The sequence below is a fragment of the Catharus ustulatus genome, chromosome 18 (genome assembly GCF_009819885.2).
Source record: "Catharus ustulatus isolate bCatUst1 chromosome 18, bCatUst1.pri.v2, whole genome shotgun sequence".
NCBI lineage: Eukaryota > Metazoa > Chordata > Aves > Passeriformes > Turdidae > Catharus > Catharus ustulatus.
The window spans coordinates 8,634,534-8,657,875 of NC_046238.1; the positions used below are offsets into that span (position 1 = coordinate 8,634,534).

The following is a 23,342-nucleotide window of genomic DNA, read 5'->3' on the forward strand; positions in this document are numbered from 1 at the left end:
CCACGAGCTCCGTGTCCTCGCATTGATGGGCTGTGCTGTGGGCCCTTGACCGGCTTTTGAGCCTCTCCTTCCTCAGGCACGGACCCTGTGCAGATATGGGATACCCACTCTTCCCTGAAGCTGCTGTTCCACTGCTCCCTCTGCCTACTGCTGGCAACTCTGACCCACCAAAATGCAGCAAGGTTGGTCAGGGTTGCCTTGTCCTTCCCCCAGCATGACTTCTGACCTCTCAGATCATGGAGAGAACACCCGAGCCTGTTCCTGTGCCGTAGGACATGGCCTCACTGCACACGTTCTGCTTCAATCGAGAGTGCCACCTTGGATCTCTGTGAATTGCCACAAGATAAGAAATGAGGCTTTGAAAAAGAATGGGAGCCACACCAAGACCAGAAACTTCAAGGCTCAACAACACAAAGGAAAATCAAGCCCCAAGTTCCTTCAAATTCAAACTGAGCTGAGGGTCTCCAGAAGCTTCTCAGCACCCGTGGGTAGAGCTGAGCCGGTGTTTGTACCAATCACCAGCACACAGCACCTGCACTCCGGTCCGGCCAGGGGCAGCCCCTGTGCCTCCTGCACACGCCTCGAACCAGGGCAGCTGCCAGAGGAGCCTGCGGGGCTGCTCTGAACCTCGCTGGCACACGCGGGCACCGCGCTGGCCACAGCCCCTTTGGCTCCTGCCTGCCCCGTGAGCCTCAGGACTGTGCGGTGGAGCCACAGTGACACCGTGTGGGGACAAGAAGGGCCTCAGGGACAGTACTGCAGGAACTGAGAGCAGAGCCCGGCACAGGACTCTGCCCTTGCTGCCACTCGGCCCTGCCACGGCTTGCACCAGGTGCAGAGATGCCTCCAGCCTCGGCCACAACCATCAGGGTTTGTTTCTGCACGGCATCCTGCCCACGGCAGCCTGTGTTCACAGGGGAGAGCCTCTCACACAGACACAGGGTCCTTTTGTCACAGTTGCTGTCCCCAGAGATGAGTTGGCATCAGCCCTGAACTGGCAGGGACTGGCAGCCACCACTGTGGGTCTCTTGCTGCTGTCATAGATCACAGTGACAGGGACTTCTGCTGGGACCAGGCATAGCCACAGCTACTGGCCTTGAAAGTCTCTCCCACATTGGCAGCCACCTTGGGCAGCTGACTCAGAGATGCATCCTGGACCAGGGAATGTGGAGAGGGAGAGAGGAGAAGAGGGGTGTCAGTGTGTGCCCCAGGACAGCCCTGTCTGACCTGCAGGACAGTGCTCCTGTGCCAAGAAGTCCTGATGGAACAGAGGGATCACTGCCTCAGACAGAGCCCAAGGCCTGAGCCCAAGGCCAGGGCCCCATGAAGAGACCTGTCAGAGCAAGAGGACATGGCTGGCAGCAGAATGAGGTGGTGGGGCTGATGACACAGCAATGGCAGGCACTGCACAGCCCTGGGTCACCTCGTGCACAGCCTGGGACAAGGAGGAGGCCATTCACAGCCAATGGCCTCTAGAAGGGGGGACGTGAAGCTGCATCAAACCCACAGCAGTGCTCAGCTCTGAGGGAGAGCTCTTACAGAGGATCTCCAGCTTTAGTTCCTCTGTATGTCATTTCCATGTATCTCTGTATCACCAAACAAGCTGCCACTGCTGCTGTTCCCATTACCACAGAAATAGACAGCCTCGTCCTCGGCTTGGACCCCAGTGATGGTTAACGTGGCCGTGGAGCCGGATTTGGATCCGGAGAATCGCGAAGGGATGCCCGAGGGTCTCTTGTTATCAGCATAGATCACAGTGACAGGGCCACTGCCAGGGATCTTCTGCTGAAACCAGGCATAGTCACTGTTGCTACCACCCCCGGAGCAGGTGATCCTGAGATGTGTCTCCCATGTTGGCTGATACCTTGGAAGGCTGAGTCACCACTGCCTGGACCAGTGAACCTGGAGAGGGAGAGAAGAGAGTAGAGAAATTGGGGATCAGTCAGTGTCCCAGGAGCAACGATGAGCCTGGTCAGGGAAACGTGGCCCCTGTGCTCTCCAGGCACAGTGACTCTGGCCATGGTAAGTGAGCAGTGGGTAAGCACTGCAACAGAGGAGGGGCCCAGACTATGGTGCAATCCCACCAGCCCCATGTACTCACACACATGGACCCTGACCAGCAGAGCTGCTGCTGTCCAAGGCACACAGAAACAGACAGCCTCATCCTTGGATGGGACCCTAGTGATGGTTCATGTGCCCATGGTGCTGAATACAGATTGAGAGAACAGTGAAGGCATGTCCAAGGGTCTCTTATCAGTAAGATAGATCACAGTGACAGGGGCTGTGCCAGGGACCTTCTGCTGGTGCCAGCCATAGTTGTTGCTGCTCCTGGAGCAGGTGATCTTGACAGTTTCTCCCATGTTTAATGATAATGAGGAAGGCTGACTCAGTGATGCTGCCTAGGCCAGGGAGCCAGGAGAGGGAGAGGGGTAAGACCAGAAGGGTCAGTTATTTCCCCAGGAGCACAGGCTTGCCCAGGCAGTGTGACAGTCCCCTGTGCCCAATGGTTCTGGTGCCACAGTGGGACACACAGCCTCAAGACAGAGAGGAAGATTAGAGACCCATGGCCCTGGAAGGAGAGCTGGCAGCAGCAGAGCAGTAGAACATCACCCAGTGAGGGAAATGGACCTGGTCATGGCTACAGAAACATGGAGGAATCAGAGCCCAGTCTGGCCCAGCAGCAGCAGCTTCAGCAGGAGCAGCAGCATGAGGGGGCAGCGTGAAGCAAAAGGCAACAGGGCTGAGGATCAGGCAGTGCCATTCCTGTTATGGGGACTGGAGAAAGAGACACCTCCTGTGCCTTGTCATGCACATTCATGTCCTTACAAAGGGACCAGGAACCTGCCTCAATTCCACTATCAGAGCTTTGTTGGTCCATGAGAAAAAAGGGCTCAAAACCTTCCAGTCTTAACACTGGGTTCTATGTCTCACTTCCCCGTTGCTCACTGCCTTCATTACCCCATCAGCACTGCTGCCATCCCTGCTACCACAGAAACAGAGAGCCCTGTCCTCAGCTTGGACCCCAGTGATGGTTAATGTTCCTGTGGAGCTGGACCAGGATCCAGAGAATCACAAAGGGATGCCTGAGGGTCTGTTGTTGCTGCCATAGATCACAGTGACACAGCCCAAGGCACCTTGGCACAGAGGCAGCAGGAGGAGGACATGGTCATCAGTAGCAAGGTGTGATGGGCTGTGGGAGAAAGCCACACTGATCTTTGTAGGGACAAGGACAATGACCTTCAGTCATGGTGGAGAACAAGAGAACCTCCAGTTCTGTGGGACAATGAAAGAAGGACATTCAAAGCCATTGCTGTACAGAGGGGATAGAAACCTATCCCACAGTGAGCCAAGAGGGAAGATGGCTGAAAGATTTTCATTTGTTTTGGAGTCTGGAAATCCTTGAAATTCTCATGTCCTACTTCTTGATCTCATGATACACCATAGTAACTGCCACTGCTGTAGTCATAGCTACCACAGAAATAGACAGCCTCGTCCTCGGCTTGGACCCCAGTGATGGTTAACGTGTTCGTGTTGCCGGATGTGGATCCGGAGAATCGCGAAGGGATGCCCGAGGGTCTGTTGCTATTGGTGTAGATCACAGTGACAGGGGCAGTGCCAGGGACCTTCTGCTGGAACCAGCCAGCATAAGCATAGCTACTGCTAAGGCCAGAGCAGGTGATCTTGACCGTGTCTCCCATGTTGGCTGACACCTCAGATGGCTGAGTCAGCGCTGCCTGGACCAGGGAACCTGGAGAGGGAGAGAAGAGAGGGGAGAAGAGGGAGGTCAGTCAGTGTCCCAGGGACACAGACTTGCCCATGACAGCAGGACGGGGTCATTGTGCCCAAAGGCCTCATTCTGGTCCAGCAAGTCTGGCAATGGTACCTGTGCTGTGCTGTGGGTGAGCACTGAAAGGAGAGGAGGGGCCCAGGCCACAGTGTCATCCCACCTGCTTCCTTACCTCACACTGATGAGGCTGTGCTGTGGGCACCCAAAACCCTCTTCTGTCACTGCCTACCCTGGAGGGACCTTCATGGAAATGTGTCCCCCAACATTTCCTGACAGCTTGTGTCCTACTGCTCCTCTTCCTTCTTGCCCACCAATGCAGGAGGATCACTGCAGGCCACCTTCTCCCTTGGGCACTCAGCTGGGAAAACAGGTCCTGCTGCAAGGCAGGACATCACAAGCTTGTGTATCTCAGGAACCACAGGACTATGCTCAGCTGGTTTGAGGTGTGTGGGCAAAGACCCGTCAATCTTAGCAAAGATCAGCTAGTCTGGCTGTTCCCTTCCCTTCTGCACAGGGCTCCACACCTGCAGCTGCCCCAGCCAAGCCCACGTTTCCCCAGCAGTGCTGAGGTGCGACAACACCCCCACTGCAGGCACAGCCCCAGCACCAGTGACTCTCCCCCTTGTCAGCAGCACCATAAGGAACAGAAGGGCTGTGCATCCTGAAGCCCCTGGAGCATGCCCAGCCTGGCCAGCCCCACCCACCTGCACAGACCTCTCCCCACCACCCTTTCAGACGTGCCTCGGCCTTTCCATGCTGCTCCTTTGGCCATGGAGGTAGACAAGGAAAATTGCAAAGGAATGCTCGAGGGTATGTTGTTGCTCTAGTGGCAGTGGCATGGCCGGGTCCCTCTGCCTCGACTAGCCAGCCTAAGTCTAGCTACTGCTAAGCCCAGAGGAGCTGTTCTTTGAGGTCTCTCTGAGGTTAGCTGATACCAAAGATGGCTGACTTGGCAATACTACCTGGACCAGGGGAATTGTAGATTGGAAAAGACAGGGCTCAGTAAGGAAGGCAGCTCTACCCTGACACCTCACACTGGAATGAAGGAACTCCTCACAGAACTCTGCCATGGTAGGTTTTTAAATCACTTCAGTAATCCTCTGTGCCACTGTGGCAGCATCACTGCTGCTGTCCCTGCCACCACAGAAATAGACAGCCTCGTCCTCGGCTTGGACCCCAGTGATGGTTAACGTGTTTGTGGAGCCGGACCCGGATCCGGAGAATCGCGAAGGGATGCCCGAGGGTCTCCTGTCATTGTAGTAGATCACAGTGACAGGGCCAGTGCCAGGGACCTTCTGCTGGTACCAGGCATACCCGCCACTGCTAGCCCTGGAGGAAGTGATCTTAGCAGTCTCTCACATGTTTGCTGACATGAAGGATGGCTGAGTCACTGCTGCTGCTTGTACCAGGGAACCTGGAGAGCGAGAGGAGAGAGTGGAGAAGACAGGGGGTCAGTCGGTGTCCAAGAGGTACCGACATGCCTGGATTAGGATATAGGGAATGTGACAGTCAGAGGAGAACAGACATGGCAAATGGCCACAGGCACAGCAGGAGAGCAGAACCCAGCCCTAGCCACACCAGCACAGAGGCACCAGCAGGAAGACATGGTCATTACTTGTAAGTCTTAGAGAGACAAACTCTATGAGAAACAAAGACTCACATTTTTGTAGGGAGCAGAACAACGATCACCAGATCGAAAGGCAACTTCTACTCTTTAGTACACAAAATGGGGAAAAACTAAGAGCAATGGTAGTGTAGAGGAGACAAAAACCTGCCTCACTCCCACATCTGGAACACTGACTCATCATGAGAATGACAGAAAATTTCCATTTGTAATTCTCATGTACCTCACATCAAAATCTGTGTCATTATACCAGCACCACTGCTGTCATAGACTCCACAGAAATAGACAGTCTCATCCTCGGCTTGGACCCCAGTGATGGTTAACGTGCCCGTGGAGCCAGACTTGGATCCGGAGAATCGTGAAGGGATGCCCGAGGGTCTCTTGTCATTTTGGTAGATCACAGTGACAGGGGCACTGCCAGGGACCTTCTGCTGGTACCAGCCAGCAGCATTAGCATAGCTGCTAATCCCAGAGCAGGTGATCTTGGCCGTGTCTCCCACGTTGGCTGACACCTCAGATGGCTGAGTCAGCACTGCCTGGACCAGGGAACCTGGAGAAGGAGAGAAGAGAGGGGAGAAGATGGGGATCAGTAAGTGTCCCAGGGGTACAGACCTTCTCAAGGTCCCTGTGCTAACAAGCCTTTTTCATGCATAGCATGTCTGGCCATGGCACCTGTGCCATGGGCAAACACTGATGAGAAGATGGGCTCAGGCCATGGTGCAATCCCAGCAGCAGCATGTCCTCACACTGATGGCACTATTCTGTGGGCCCTTGAGCCGCTTTTAAGCCCCTACCTGGTAAGGCACAAGTCCTCCAGGGATATCTGATGCCCATTGTTCCCTGGGGCTCGTGTCCCAGTTCCACCTATGTATGCTGCTGGCACGTCTGGCCCCCCAAAAAGCACTCCATGTTGCCTTCTCGATCCCCAGTATGGCTGATGCACACTCAGCTCAGCCAGGGAGCAACCTGAGCTTGTTCCTTCCCAGTAGGACCATGGCTTTGCTGCACCAGGAGTTGTGAGCACAGGGCAGGGGACAGCACCACCTGGCCATGTGGACACATCCACCTGCCTTGGAGCACCTAAGGCTGGTTGGTGCCTCTTGGTCCCAGGGCACTGTACTCCCTGGGGGCTGATTAGCAGCAGACACAGAACAGCTGGAAAAACCACAGGATGTTTCAATCAAGAGTGACACCCTGGGGCTCTCTGAATTGCCACAAGGCAAGTGCAGAGCAGAGAAATGGGGCTTTGAAAAAGAATGGGAGCCACACCAAGACCAGAAACTTCAAGGCTCAACAACACAAAGGAAAATCAAGCCCTAAGTTCCTCCAAATTCCAAGTGAGCTGAGGGTCTCCAGCAGCTTCTCAGCACCCGTGGGTAGAGCTGAGCCGGTGTTTGTACCAATCACTAGCACACAGCACCTGCACTCCGGTCCGGCCAGGGGCAGCCCCTGTGCCTCCTGCACACACCACGAACCAGGGCAGCTGCCAGAGGAGCCTGCGGGGCTGCTCTGAACCTCGCTGGCACACGCGGGCACCGCGCTGGCCACAGCCCCTTTGGCTCCTTGCCTGCCCCGTGAGCCTCAGGACTGTGCGGTGGAGCCACAGTGACACCGTGTGGGGACAAGAAGGGCCTCAGGGACAGCACTGCAGGAACTGAGAGCAGAGCCCGGCACAGGACTCTGCCCTTGCTGCCACTCGGCCCTGCCACGGCTTGCACCAGCTGCAGAGATTCCTCCAGCCTCAGCCACAACCATCAGGGTTTGTTTCTGCACGGCACCCTGCCCACGGCAGCCTGTGTTCACAGGGGAGAGCCTCTCACACAGACACAGGGTCCTTTTGTCACAGTTGCTGTCCCCAGAGATGAGTTGGCATCAGCCCTGAACTGGCAGGGACTGGCAGCCACCACTGTGGGTCTCTTGCTGCTGTCATAGATCACAGTGACAGGGACTTCTGCTGGGACCAGGCATAGCCACAGCTACTGGCCTTGAAAGTCTCTCCCACATTGGCAGCCACCTTGGGCAGCTGACTCAGAGATGCTGCCTGGACCAGGGAATATGGAGAGGGAGAGAGGAGAAGAGGGGTGTCAGTGTGTGCCCCAGGACAGCCCTGTCTGACCTGCAGGACCAGTGCTCCTGTGCCAAGAAGTCCTGATGGAACAGAGGGATCACTGCCTCAGACAGAGCCCAAGGCCTGAGCCCAAGGCCAGGGCCCCATGAAGAGACCTGTCAGAGAAGAGGACATGGCTGGCAGCAGAATGAGGTGGTGGGGCTGATGACACAGCAATGGCAGGCACTGCACAGCCCTGGGTCACCTCGTGCACAGCCTGGGACAAGGAGGAGGCCGTTCACAGCCAATGGCCTCTAGAAGGGGGGACATGAAGCTGCATCAAACCCACAGCTGTGCTCAGCTCTGAGGGAGAGGACAGAGAATCTCCAGCTTTAGTTCCTCTGTACATCATTTCCATGTATCTCTGTATTACTAATCCAGCTGCCACTGCTGCTGTCCCCATTACCACAGAAATAGACAGCCTCGTCCTCGGCTTGGACCCCAGTGATGGTTAACGTGGCCGTGGAGCCGGATTTGGATCCGGAGAATCGTGAAGGGATGCCCGAGGGTCTGTTGGTACTGCTGTAGATCACAGTGACAGGGCCAGTGCCAGGGACCTTCTGCTGGTACCAGCCATAGCTGCCATAGCTGCTCCCAGAGCAGGTGATCCTGATTGTGTCTCTCAAATTGGCTGACAGGGAGGATGGCTGAGTCACTTTTACTGCCTGGACCAGGGAACCTGGAGAGGGAGAGGAGACAGGAAGGGGAGGAAAACGGGTCAGTCAGTGCCCCAGGAGAACAGACCTAGCTGGGGAGCAAGGTTAGAGGGAATGCCTCAGTCAGCTTAGAATGGATCTCAACACAGTCACCAGCATATCTGAGGTGTGAAACCCAGGCCAAGGCATTTCAGCAGAGAGGCAGCTCTGGCAGATGCAGGAGGATATGGTTATCAGTAGCAAAAGGCAGTGAGGTGGGGAACACAGCAATGCCATGAGTTTAGTAGGGACAAGTACAATGGTCCCCCGCCACAATATCACTTCCTGTTCTGTAGGACAAGAAATGGTATTGATTTCCATGGTTATGCAGAAGAGACATAAACCTGCCTCAGTCTTGCATCCACAACTCTGCTTGTCCATGAGAAGGACTGAAAATCTATGCTTTTATTTCCTCTGTCACTTCACCAGCATAGCTGCTGCTGTCAGCACTACCACAGAAATAGACAGCCTCGTCCTCGGCTTGGACCCCAGTGATGGTTAAGGTGGCCGTGGAGCCGGATGCAGAACCGGAGAATTGCGAAGGGATGCCCGCAGGTCTCTTGTCATCAGCATCGATCACAGTGACAGGGCCAGTGCCAGGGACCTACTGCTGGTACAAGGCAAAGTATTTTTTGGGATTCCCTTCAGAGCATGTGATCCTAACTGTGTCTTTTACATTGGCTGACTCTGAGGATGGCTGACTCAGTGATGCTGCCTGGACAAGGGAACCTGAAGAGTGTGAAAAGAGAGGGGAGAATATGACTTCAGTCAGTGTCCCAGGTAAACTCAGCTGCCTGCACAAGGTTACAGGGAATCCAACTGTCAGATATGGACATGGTCACAGGCACTTTTGAGGAGCAGAGCCCATCCCAGTGCTGAATGGCTGCACAGAAGCAGCTTTGGCAGCACAGGATTGACATGGCCAGCAGTACCAAGAGGCTGTGGGGGACACAGCTACACCATGAGCTGCCAGGAGGAAGAAGGACCAAAATATTTCCCCTGTTTTTTGAATCTGTCACTTTGTGTTACTCACTGTTACCTCACACCATAGCTACCACTGCTGCTTTCCCAGCCACCACAGAAATAGACAGCCTCGTCCTCGGCTTGGACCCCAGTGATGGTTAACGTGGCCGTGGTGCCGGAGCTGGATCCGGAGAATCGCGAAGGGATGCCCGAGGGTCTCTTGTTGCTGTCGTAGATCACAGTGACAGGGCCACTGCCAGGGACCTTCTGCTGGAACCAGCCATAGCCACTGCTGCTGCTACCCCCGGAGCAGGTGACTCTGAGGTGTCTCCCAAATTGGCTGTCATGGAGGATGGCTGAGTCAGAGATGCTGCCTGGACCAGGGAACCTAAAGACAGAGAAAAGAGAGGGGAGAAAATGGGGTCAGTCAGTGTCCCAGGAGCACAGATCAGCCTGTTCAGGTGGGGAACACAGCAATCCCATGAATTTCACTGGGACAAGGACAATGGACCCTGCTACAAAATCACCTTATCTTCTCTAGACATTAAATGGTATTCATAGCCATCGTAATTTAGAGGAGTCATAAACCTGCCTCAGTCTTGCATCCACAACTCTGCTTGGCCACGAGAAGGGCTGAAAATCTATGCTTTTAATTCCTCTGTCTTTGTCACTTCACCAGCAGTACTGCTGCTTTCAGCACTACCACAGAAACAGACAGCCTCGTCCTCAGCTTGGACAACCAGTGATGGTTCATGTGCTCATGGTGGTGAATACAGATAGAGAGAACAGTGAAGGAATGTCCAAGGGTCTATTATCAGTAAGATAGATCACAGTGGCAGGGGCTGTGCCAGGAACTTTCTGATGGTGCCAGCCATAGTTCCTGCTTGTTGCTGCTCCTGGAGCAGGTGATCTTGACAGTTTCTCCCATGTTTAATGATAATGAGGAAGGCTGACTCAGTGATGCTGCCTAGGCCAGGGAGCCAGGAGAGGGAGAGGGGTAAGACCAGAAGGGTCAGTTATTTCCCCAGGAGCACAGGCTTGCCTAGGCAGTGTGACAGTCCCCGTGCCCAATGGTTCTGGTGCCACAGTGGGACACACAGCCTCAAGACAGAGAGGAAGATTAGAGACCCATGGCCCTGGAAGGAGAGGCGGCAGCAGCAGAGCAATAGAACATCACCCAGTAAGGGAAATGGACCTGGTCATGGCTACAGAAACATGGAGGAATCAGAGCCCAGCCTGGCCCAGCAGAGCTGCTAGGCAGTGAGAAGCTCTGTGTGATTAAAATGCATGACAAAACACTGGGTATATCTTCAACACACTATGGCCACCAGATAGAATGTGGCATTAGGACAGAACTGCAGACAAAACCTGGCAAATCAAGTGCCAAACTAGCCGCAGGCATCAAGGGTAGGATCTGTGTATGCTCTGAAACTCCTCCCCACAAGGGAAAGGTTCATCAATAAAGAGAAGTGAAAAATACACCATCACCAAGAGCCTGAGCACTGCTTTCATGGACAGTACTGCTGCCGTCAGCACTAGCACAGAAATAGACAGCCTCGTCCTCGGCTTGGACCCCAGTGATGGTTAACGTGCCCGTGCCGCTGGAATAGGATCCGGAGAATCGCGAAGGGATGCCCGAGGGTCTGTTGGTGTTATCATAGATCACAGTGACAGGGCCACTGCCAGGGACCTTCTGCTGGAACCAGCCATACCAGTTGTTGCTAGCTCCAGAGCAGCTGATTCTGATGGCGTCTCCGATGTTGGCTGACAGGGAGGATGGCTGAGTCACTGCTGCTGCCTGGACCAGGGGACCTGGAGAGAGAGAGGGGAGGCGAGGGGGTCAGTCAGTGCCCCAGGAGAACAGAACTGGCTGGGGAGCAAAGTTACAGGGAATGCCACAGTCAGGGGAGAATGGACATCGGCACAGTCACTGAGGAATGGAGCTCAAACCAAGGCATTTCAGCAGAGAGGCAGCTCTGGTAGATACAGAAGGACATGGTCATCAGTAGCAAGAGGCAGTAAGGTGGGGAACACCATGAGTTTTGTAGGGATGAGAACAGTGGTCCCCAGCCTCCTGTTCTCTGGGACCAAAAATGGTATTCATAGCCATGGTTATGCAGAGGAGACATAAACCTACATCAGTCCTACACCCACAACTCTGCTCGGTCATGCGAAGGATTGAAAATCTAAATTTTTAATTCCCCACTAACTCATTTGAATATCTGTCTTTGCCACTTCAACAGCATCACTGCTGCTGTCCCAGCTACCACAGAAATAGACAGCCTCGTCCTCGGCTTGGACCCCAGTGATGGTTAACGTGGCCGTGTTGCCGGAAGCACAACCAGAGAAACGCGAAGGGATGCTCGAGGGTCTGTTGCTATTGATACAGATCACAGTGACTGGGGCACAGCCAGGAGCCTTCTGCTGGTACCAGCCATACAAGTTGCTGCTACCCCCAGAGCGGTGATCCTGATGGTGTCTCCCATGTTGGCTGACAGGGAGGATGGCTGAGTCAGAGATGCTGCCTGGACCAGGGAACATGAAGAGAGAGAGAATTGAGGGAAGAAGAAGATGAAGAAGCAGGAGATCAATCTGTGTCCCAGTGATTCAGGTTTTCCAGAGCAGCAGGATGTGGCCCTGTGTGCAGAAGCCCTGTCCAGGCACAGCAAGTCTGGCCATGGCACCTGAGCTGTAGGTGAACACTGGGAGGAGGGGAGGGGTCCAGGCCATGGTGCAATCCCACCAGCTCCATGTCCTCACACTTGGTGGGGCTGTGCTCTGGACTTTGTCTAGCTTTTAAGTCACCACATGCCTGGGCCATGGCTGCTCCATGAAATTCAGACTCCATTCACAAGGCAGGAACCTGACAGCACATCTTTCCCCAGCTGCCACTCAGCTCCCTCATTAGGGGATACTTCCCATACCACACTTCAACTTCTGAGGAAAAATTGTCAGATTTATGGAGAGTTACACTGGACATGGAGCTGGTCAAATGTCCAGATGGCGGAACAGGGTGTTGGTCCTGCCAGGGATCCCTAAAGCCAAGGGCCACTGGTGCACTATCAATCTGCAAAACCATTCCTGTGAACTGCAGTTCTCAAACCTCAGTCATTCCTTAGAAACAGCATCCCCCAGCATCCATGGTCAGCAACAAACATCCTTCAGGGTACCTCAATCCTGACCAGCACTGCTGTCCCAGCTACCACAGAAATAGACAGCCTCGTCCTCGGCTTGGACCCCAGTGATGGTTAACGTGCCCGTGCCGCCGGAGTTGGATCCGGAGAATCGCGAAGGGATGTCCGAGGGTCTGCTGTTATCCCAGTTGATCACAGTGACAGGGGCACTGCCAGGGACCTTCTGCTGGAGCCAGCCATAGTCAAGAACACACAGGGACATGGTCTCAGGCACAGTGCAGGAGCAGAGCCCAGCCCATTGCAGAACGGTTGCACAAAAGCAGCTCTGGCAGCACAGGAGGACACGGCCATCTGTATCAAGAAGCTGTGGGGGACCAGCTACACCAAGAGATGCCAGGAGGGAGAAGGGCCAGAATCTTTCCTCAGCATTTTGAGTCTTTGTCATGTGCTCTTACTCATGGTCACCACACACCATAGTTGCTGCCACTGCTGCTGTCATAGGTAGCACAGAAATAGACAGCCTCATCCTCAGCTTGGACCCCAGTGATGGTCAACGTGTTCATGCTGCTGGAATAGGATCCGGAGAATTGTGAAGGGATGTCCGAGGGTCTGACGTCATCGTTATAGATCACAGTTACAGGGGCATTGTTGGTGCCTGGCATAGCTGCCACTGCTACCAGAGCAGGTGATCTGGACCGTGCCTCCCACATTGGCCGACACCTCGGATGGCTGCTGAGTCACCGCTGCCTGGACCAGGGAACCTGGAGAGGGAGAGAAGAGAGGGGAGAAGACGGGGGTCAGTCATTGTCCCAGGGGCACAGACCTGCCATGGCAGCAGGACGGGGCCCCTGTGCCCAAAGGCCCCGTCCAGGCACAGCAAGACTGGCCATGGTACCTGGGCTGTGAGTGAGCACTGCAAGGAGACGAAGAGCTCAGGCCATGGTGCAATCCCACCAGCTCCATGTCCTTACATTGATGGGGCGGTCCTCAGCGCCTTTGACTGGCTTTTAAGCCTCTACCATCCTCAGGCACTGGTCCTCCATTGCTCCCTGAAGCTCCTGTTCCACTGCTCCCTCTTCCTACTATAGGCAATTCTGACCCACCAAAAGGCAGCAACATTTGGCTGGGTTGTCTTGTTCTTTCTCAGAGTGGCTGCGGAGCTCACAGAGAAGCCTGGGACCACCCCGAGCCTGTTCTTGCCCCTTAGGACATGGCCTCACTGGACATGTCCTGCTTCAATCGAGAGTGCCACCCTCGGGCTCTCTGAATTGCCACAGGGCAAGTGCAGAGCAGAGAAATGGGGCTTTGAAAGGGAATGGGAACCACACCCAGACCAGAAAGTTCAAGAAAGGAAAATCAAGCCCCGGTTCCTCCAAATTCCAAGTGAGCTGAGGGTCTCCAGTAGCTTCTCAGCACCCGTGGGTAGAGCTGAGCCGGTGTTTGTACCAATCACCAGCACACAGCACCTGCACTCCGGTCCGGCCAGGGGCAGCCCCTGTGCCTCCTGCACACACCACGAACCAGGGCAGCTGCCAGCGGAGCCTGCGGGGCTGCTCTGAACCTCGCTGGCACACGCGGGCACCGCGCTGGCCACAGCCCCTTTGGCTCCTGCCTGCCCCGTGAGCCTCAGGACTGTGCGGTGGAGCCACAGTGACACCGTGTGGGGACAAGAAGGGCCTCAGGGACAGCACTGCAGGAACTGAGAGCAGAGCCCGGCACAGGACTCTGCCCTTGCTGCCACTCGGCCCTGCCACGGCTTGCACCAGCTGCAGAGATTCCTCCAGCCTCAGCCACAACCATCAGAGTTTGTTTCTGCACGGCACCCTGCCCACGGCAGCCTGTGTTCACAGGGGAGAGCCTCTCACACAGACACAGGGTCCTTTTGTCACTGTTGCTGTCCCCAGAGATGAGTTGGCATCAGCCCTGAACTGGCAGGGACTGGCAGCCACCGCTGTGGGTCTCTTGCTGCTGTCATAGATCACAGTGACAGGGACTTCTGCTGGGACCAGGCATAGCCACAGCTACTGGCCTTGAAAGTCTCTCCCACATTGGCAGCCACCTTGGGCAGCTGACTCAGAGATGCTGCCTGGACCAGGGAATGTGGAGAGGGAGAGAGGAGAAGAGGGGTGTCAGTGTGTGCCCCAGGACAGCCCTGTCTGACCTGCAGGACCAGTGCTCCTGTGCCAAGAAGTCCTGATGGAACAGAGGGATCACTGCCTCAGACAGAGCCCAAGGCCTGAGCCCAAGGCCAGGGCCCCATGAAGAGACCTGTCAGAGAAGAGGACATGGCTGGCAGCAGAATGAGGTGGTGGGGCTGATGACACAGCAATGGCAGGCACTGCACAGCCCCAGGGTCACCTCGTGCACAGCCTGGGACAAGGAGGAGGCTGTTCACAGCCAATGGCCTCTAGAAGGGGGGACGTGAAGCTGCATCAAACCCACAGCCGTGCTCAGCTCTGAGAGAGAGCTCTGAGAGAGAGTCTCCTGTTTTAATTTGTCTGTACATTATTTCCATGTATCTCTGTATCACCAAACAAGCTGCCACTGCTGCTGTCCCCATTACCACAGAAATAGACAGCCTCGTCCTCGGCTTGGACCCCAGTGATGGTTAACGTGGCCGTGGAGCTGGACCAGGATCCAGAGAATCACAAAGGGATGCCCGAGGGTCTGTTGTTGCTGCCATAGATCACAGTGACACAGCCCAAGGCACCTTGGCACAGAGGCAGCAGGAGGAGGACATGGTCATCAGTAGCAAGGTGTGATGGGCTGTGGGAGAAAGCCACACTGATCTTTGTAGGGACAAGGACAATGACCTTCAGTCGTGGTGGAGAACAAGAGAACCTCCAGTTCTGTGGGACAATGAAAGAAGGACATTCAAAGCCATTGCTGTACAGAGGGAATAGAAACCTATCCCACAGTGAGCCAAGAGGGAGAAAATATTTTGTTTTGTTTTGGAGTCTGGAAATCCTTGGAATTGTCACTTCCTACTTCTTGTTTTCATGATACACCATAACCGCCACTGCTGTAGTCAGCACTACCACAGAAATAGTCAGCCTCGTGCTCGGCTTGGACCCCAGCGATGGTTAATGTTCCCGTGCCACTGGATGTGGATCCAGAGAATCGCGAAGGGATGCCTGAGGGTCTCTTGGTGTTTTCGTAGATCACAGTGACAGGGCCAGTGCCAGGGACCTTCTGCTGATACCAGCCATAGTAGCTGCTACCCCCAGAGCAGGTGATCCTGACCGTGTCTCCCACACTGGCTGACACCTCAGATGGCTGAGTCTCTGCTGCCTGGACCAGGGAACCTGGAAAGAGAGAGGAGAGAGAGGAGGAGACAGGGGTCAGTCAGTGCCCCTGGAGAACAGACCTGGCTGGGGAGCAAGGTTACAGGGAACGCGATAGTCAGATGAGAATGGAGCCTGACACTGTCACCAGCATATCTGAGGAGTGGAGCCCAGGCCAAGGCATTTCAGCAGAGAGGCAGCTCTGGTAGATGCAGGAGGACATGGTTGTAAGTAGCAAGAGGCAGTGAGGTCGGAAACACAGCAATGCCATGAGTTTTGTAGGGACAAGGACAGTGGTCTCCAGCCTCCTGTTCTCTAGGACTAAAAATGGTACTAATAGCCAGGGCTATGCAGAGGAGACATAAACCTGCCTTAGTGCCATATCTACTACTCTACTTGGCCGTGAGAGGAATTGAAAATCTAATTTTTTAATTCCCTTCCACCTAATTTGAAAATCTGTGTCACTTCACCAGCATCACTGCTGCTGTCCCAGCTACCACAGAAATAGACAGCCTCGTCCTCAGCTTGGACCCCAGTGATGGTTAACGTGGCCATGGTGCCGGATGCAGAACCGGAGAAATGCAAAGGGATGCCCGAAGGTCTATTGTCCTCCTGGTAGATGACAATGACTGGGGCACTGCAAGGAACCTTCTGCTGGTGCCAGCCATACAAGTTGCTGCTACCCCCAGAGCAGGTGATCCTGATGGTGTCTCCCTTGTTGGCTGACAGGGAGGATGGCTGAGTCAGAGATGCTGCCTGGACCAGGGAACATGAAGAGAGAGAGAATTGAGGGAAGAAGAAGATGAGGAAGAAGGAGATAAATCTGTGTCCCAGTGACTCAGCTTTCCCAGAGCAGCAGGATGTGGCCCTGTGTGCAGAAGCCCTGTCCAGGCACAGCAAGTCTGGCCATGGCACCTGAGCTGTAGGTGAACACTGGGAGGAGGGGAGGGGTCCAGGCCATGGTGCAATCCCACCAGCTCCATGTCCTCACACTTGGTGGGGTTGTGCTCTGGACTTTGTCTAGCTTTTAAGTCACCACATGCCTGGGCCATGGCTGCTCCATGAAATTCAGACTCCATTCACAAGGCAGGAACCTGACAGCACATCTTTCCCCAGCTGCCACTCAGCTCCCTCATTAGGGGATACTTCCCATACCACACTTCAACTGCTGAGAAAAACTGTCAGATTTATGGAGAGTTACACTGGACATGGAGCTGGCCAAATGTCCAGACGGCAGAACAGGGTGTTGGTCCTGCCAGGGATCCCTAAAGCCAAGGGCCACTGGTGCACTATCAATCTGCAAAACCATTCCTGTGAACTGCAGTTCTCAAACCTCAGTCATTCCTTAGAAACAGCATCCCCCAGCATCCATGGTCAGCAACAAGCATCCTCTGGGGTACCTCAATCCTGACCAGCACTGCTGTCCCAGCCACCACAGAAATAGACAGCCTCGTCCTCGGCTTGGACCCCAGTGATGGTTAACGTGCCCGTGCCGCCGGACTCGGATCCGGAGAATCGCGAAGGGATGTCCGAGGGTCTGCTGTTATCCCAGTAGATCACAGTGACAGGGGCAGTGCCAGGGACCTTCTGCTGGAACCAGCCATAGGCATAGCCATAGCCACTGTTACCCCCAGAGCAGGATATCCTGACAGTCTCTTCCACTCTGGCTGGCAGTGAGGATGGTTGCTGACTCAGCGCTGCCAGGACCAGGGCCTATGGAAAAGGGAGAAGAGAGGAGAAAGGAGTGGAGCCAGTCAGAGTTCCAGGAGCACAGACCTGCCTGGACAAGGTTACAGGGAATGCAGCAGCCAAGTCAAGAACATTCAGGGACATTGTCTCAGGCACATTGCAGGAGCAGAGCCCAGCCCATTGCAGAACAGCTGCACAAAAGCAGCTCTGGCAGCACAGGAGGACATGGCCATCTGTAGCAAGAAGCTGTGGGGGACCAGCTACACCAAGAGATGCCAGGAGGGAGAAGGGCCAAAATCTTTCCTCAGCATTTTGACTCTCTGTCACTTTCTCTTATAGATGGTCACCACACACCATAGCTGCTGCTGTCATAGTTAGCACAGAAATAGACAGCCTCATCCTCAGCTTGGACCCCAGTGATGGTCAACGTGTTTGTGCTGCTGGAATAGGATCTGGAGAATTGTGAAGGGATGTCCGAGGGTCTGATGTCATCGTAATAGATCACAGTGACAGGGGTACTGTTGATGCCATCCATAGCCGCTGTTGCTACCAGAGCAGGTGATCTTGACCGTGCCTCCCACATTGGCCGACACCTCGGATGGCTGAGTCACTGCTGCCTGGACCAGGGAACCTGGAGAGGGAGAGAAGAGAGGGGAGAAGACGGGGGTCAGTCATTGTCCCAGGGGCACAGACCTGCCATGGCAGGAGGATGGGTCTCCTGTGCCCAAAGGCCTCATCCTGGCCCAGCAGTGCCAGCCAGGGTACCTGTGCTGTGAGTGAGCACTACGAGGAGAAGAGGGGCCCAGGCTATGGTGCACCTGTCAGGGACCTTCTGCTGGAACCAGCCATAACTGCCATAGCTACTCCCACAGCAGTTGTTCCTGAGGGTGTCTCCCAAAGTGGCTGACAGGGAGGATGGCTGAGTCACTGCTGCTGCTTGGACCAGGGAACCTGGAGAGGGGGAGGAGAGAGGGAGGGAAGAGAGAATGTCAGTCAGTGTCTCAGGAGCACAGAGCTGTCTGGGGACCAAGGTCATAAGGAATGCCACAGTCAGAGGAGAATGGAGTCCAAGATAGTCAGCAGCATATCTGAGGAGTGGAGCCCAGGCCAAGGCATTTCAGCAGAGAGGCAGCTCTGGCAGATGCAGGAGGACTTGATTATCAGTAGGAAGAGGCAGTAAGGTAGGGAACACAGCTATACAATGTCCGGACAAGAACTGTTGTCCCCAGCCACAAATCACCTCCTCTTCTCTAGGACCAAAAATGGTATTCGTAGCCATAGTCTTGCAGAGGAGACATAAACCTGCCTCTGTCCCATATCCACTAGTCTGCTTGGCCATGAGAAGGACTGAAAATCTATGCTTTTAATTCCTCTGTCACTTCACTAGCAGTACTGCTGCTGTCCCAGCTACCACAGAAATAGACAGCCTCGTCCTCGGCTTGGACCCCAGTGATGGTTAACGTGGCCGTGAAGCCGGATGCAGAACCGGAGAATCGCGAAGGGATGCCCGAGGGTCTCTTGTTGCCCTCATAGATGACAGTGACTGGGGCACTGCCAGGAACCTTCTGCTGGTACCAGGCAAATTATCTCTGTGGATTGCCTTCAGAGCAGGTGATCCTGATGGTGTCTCCCACATTGGCTGACTCTGAGGATGGCTGACTCAGTGATGCTGCCTGGAGCAGGGAACCTAAAGAGAGAGAGGAGAGAGGGGAGGATTTCAGTCAGTGTACACACACCTGCCTGGACAAGGTTACAAGAAATTCAACTGTCAGATATGGACATGGTCACAGGCACTTTTGAGGAGTAGAGCCCATCCCAGTGCTGAATGGCTGCACAGAAGCAGCTTTGGCAGCACAGGATTGACATGGCCAGCAGTACCAAGAGGCTGTGGGGGACACAGCTACATCATGAGCTGCCAGGAGGAAGAAGAACCAAAATCTTTCCCCTGTTGTTTGATTTTCTTTCACTTTCTGTTACTCATTGTTTCCTCACACCATAGCTGCCACTGCTGCTGTCATAGCCACCACAGAAATAGACAGCCTCGTCCTCGGCTTGGACCCCAGTGATGGTTAACGTGTTCGTGCTGCCGGAGCTGGATCCGGAGAATCGCGGAGGGATGCCCGAGGGTCTGCTGTTATCCCGGTAGATCACAGTGACAGGGCCACTGCCAGGGACCTTCTGCTGGAACCAGCCATAGGCATTGCTGCTGCTACCCCCAGAGCAGGTGATCCTGAGGTGTCTCCCAAATTGGCTGCCATGGAGGATGGCTGAGTCAGCACTGCCTGGACCAGGGAACGTGGAGAGGTAGAGAAGAGAGGGGAGAAATTGGGGGTTGGTCAGTGTCCCAAGAGCAAAGATTAGTCTGGCCGATTAGTCTGGCCAGGGCAATGTGGCCCCTGTGCCCTCTAGGCCCAGCAAGTCTGGCCATAGCACCTGAGCTGTGGCTGAGCACTGCAGAGGGGGAGGTGCCCAGGCTATGGTGCACTGGGGCTCTGCCATGGACCCTGACCAGCACAGCTGCTGCTGTCCAAGGCACACAGAAACAGACAGCCTCATTCCTCGGCTTGGACCCCAGTGATGTGCTCGTGGTGTGGAATAGGGATTGAGAGAACAATGAAGGGATGTCAAAGGGTCTCTAATCATTACGATAGATCACAGTGACAGGAGCAGTGCCAGGGACCTTCTGCTGGTGCCAGCCATAGTTGCTGCTGCTCCTGGAGCAGGTGATCTTGGCAGTTTCTCCCATGTTTAATGATAATGAGGACAGCTGACTCAGTGATGCTGCCTAGGCCAGGGAGCCAGGAGAGGGAGAGGGGTAAGACCAGAAGGGTCAGTTATTTCCCCAGGAGCACAGGCTTGCCCAGGCAGTGTGACAGTCCCCTGTGCCCAGTGGTTCTGGTGCCACATTGGGACACACAGCCTCAAGACAGAGAGGAAGATAAGAGACCCATGGCCCTGGAAGGAGAGCTGGCAGCAGCAGAGCAATAGAACATCACCCAGTGAGGGAAATGGACCTGGTCATGGCTACAGAAACATGGAGGAATCAGAGCCCAGCCTGGCCCAGCAGCAGCAGCTTCAGCAGGAGCAGCAGCACGAGAGGACAGTGTGAAGCAAAAGGCAGCATGGCTGAGGATCAGGCAGTGCCATTCCTATTATGGGGACCGGAGAAAAAGTCACCTCCTGTGCCTTGTTATGCACATTCATGGCCTTACAAAGGGACCAGGAACCTGCCTCAATTCCACTATCAGAGCTTTGTTGGGCCATGAGAAAAAAGGGCTCAAAACCTTCCAGTCTTGACACTGGGTTCTGTGTCTCACTTCCCCGTTGCTCACTGCCTTCATTACCCCATCAGCACTGCTGCCATCGCTGCTACCACAGAAACAGAGAGCCCTGTCCTCGGCTTCAACCCCAGTGATGGTTAATGTTCCTGTGGAGTTGGACCAGGATCCAGAGAATCACAAAGAAATGCCTGAGGGTCTGTTGTTGCTGCCATAGATCACAGTGACACAGCCCAAGGCACCTTGGCACAGAGGCAGCAGGAGGAGGACATGGTCATCAGTAGCAAGGTGTGATGGGCTGTGGGAGAAAGCCACACTGATCTTTGTAGGGGCAAGGACCATGACCTTCAGACATGGTGGAGAACAAGAGAACCTCCAGTTCTGTGGGACAATGAAAGAAGGACATTCAAAGCCATTGCTGTACAGAGGGGATAGAAACCTACCCCAGGAGAGTCATGAGGGTGGAGGATGGAAATATTGTCTTTTGTTTTGGAGTCTGGAAATCCTTGGAATTCTCATGTCCTACTTCTTGATCTCATGATACACCATAGTAACTGCCACTGCTGCTGTCAATACCACCACAGAAATAGACAGCCTCGTCCTCGGCTTGGACCCCAGTGATGGTTAACGTGTTCGTGTTGCCGGATGTGGATCCGGAGAATCGCGAAGGGATGCCCGAGGGTCTGTTGCTATTGCTGTAGATCACAGTGACAGGGGCAGTGCCAGGGACCTTCTGCTGGAACCAGCCAGCATAAGCATAGCTACTGCTAAGGCCAGAGCAGGTGATCTTGACTGTGTCTCCCACGTTGGCTGACACCTCAGGTGGCTGAGTCAGCGCTGCCTGGACCAGGGAACCTGGAGAGGGAGAAAAGAGAGGGGAGAAGACAGGGGCCAATCATTGTCCCATGGGCACAGACTTGCCATGGCAGCAGGACGGGGTCTTTGTGCCCAAAGGCCTCATTCTGGTCCAGCAAGAATGGCTGTGGTACCTGTGCTGTGCTGTGGGTGAGCACTGAAAGGAGAGGAGGGGCCCAGGCCACAGTGTCATCCCACCTGCTTCCTTACCTCACACTGATGAGGCTGTGCTGTGGGCACCCAACACCCTCTTCTGTCACTGCCTACCCTGGAGGGACCTTCATGGAAATGTGTCCCCCAACATTTCCTGACAGCTTGTGTCCCACTGCTCCTCTTCCTTCTTGCCCACCAATGCAGAAGGATCACTGCAGGCCACCGTCTCCCTTGGGCACTCAGCTGGGAAAACAGGTCCTGCTGCAAGGCAGGACATCACAAGCTTGTGTATCTCAGGAACCACAGGACTATGCTCAGCTGGTTTGAGGTGTGTGGGCAAAGACCCGTCAATCTTAGCAAAGATCAGCTAGTCTGGCTGTTCCCTTCCCTTCTGCACAGGGCTCCACACCTGCAGCTGCCCCAGCCAAGCCCACGTTTCCCCAGCAGTGCTGAGGTGTGACAACACCCCCACTGCAGGCACAGCCCCAGCACCAGTGACTCTCCCCCTTGTCATCAGCACCGTAAGGAACAGAAGGGCTGTGCATCCTGAAGCCCCTGGAGCATGCCCAGCCTGGCCAGCCCCACCCACCTGCACAGACCTCTCCCCACCACCCTTTCAGACGTGCCTCGGCCCTTCCATGCTGCTCCTTTGGCCATGGAGGTAGACAAGGAAAATTGCAAAGGAATGCTCGAGGGTATGTTGTTGCTCTAGTGGCAGTGGCATGGCCGGGTCCCTCTGCCTCGACTAGCCAGCCTAAGTCTAGCTACTGCTAAGCCCAGAGGAGCTGTTCTTTGAGGTCTCTCTGAGGTTAGCTGATACCAAAGATGGCTGACTTGGCAATACTACCTGGACCAGGGGAATTGTAGATTGGAAAAGACAGGGCTCAGTAAGGAAGGCAGCTCTACCCTGACACCTCACACTGGAATGAAGGAACTCCTCACAGAACTCTGCCATGGTAGGTTTTTAAATCACTTCAGTAATCCTCTGTGCCACTGTGGCAGCATCACTGCTGCTGTCCCTGCCACCACAGAAATAGACAGCCTCGTCCTCGGCTTGGACCCCAGTGATGGTTAACGTGTTCGTGCTGCCGGACCCGGATCCGGAGAATCGCGAAGGGATGCCCGAGGGTCTCTTGTCATTGTAGTAGATCACAGTGACAGGGCCAGTGCCAGGGACCTTCTGCTGGTACCAGGCATACCCACCACTGCTAGCCCTGGAGGAAGTGATCTTAGCAGTCTCTCACATGTTTGCTGACATGAAGGATGGCTGAGTCACTGCTGCTGCTTGTACCAGGGAACCTGGAGAGCGAGAGGAGAGAGTGGAGAAGACAGGGGGTCAGTCGGTGTCCAAGAAGTACAGAAATGCCTGGATTAGGATATAGGGAATGTGACAGTCAGAGGAGAACAGACATGGCAAATGGCCACAGGCACAGCAGGAGAGCAGAACCCAGCCCTAGCCACACCAGCACAGAGGCACCAGCAGGAAGACATGGTCATTACTTGTAAGTCTTAGAGAGACAAACTCTATGAGAAACAAAGACTCACATTTTTGTAGGGAGCAGAACAACGATCACCAGATCGAAAGGCAACTTCTACTCTTTAGTACACAAAATGGGGAAAAACTAAGAGCAATGGTAGTGTAGAGGAGACAAAAACCTGCCTCACTCCCACATCTGGAACACCGACTCATCATGAGAATGACAGAAAATTTCCATTTGTAATTCTCATGTACCTCACATCAAAATCTGTGTCATTATACCAGCACCACTGCTG

At 54.6% G+C, this 23,342-nt stretch overlaps 1 gene segment (V, D, J or C); it reads right to left on the reverse strand.

Annotated features, from left to right (window-relative positions):
• Window positions 1-3,428: 3,428 nt before the first annotated feature.
• LOC117004849 lies at window positions 3,429-4,857 on the reverse strand. The segment is given in 3 exon segments: window positions 3,429-3,748; window positions 3,884-3,893; window positions 4,822-4,857. Coding segments are annotated over 3 exon segments (366 nt in total).
• Window positions 4,858-23,342: the final 18,485 nt, after the last annotated feature.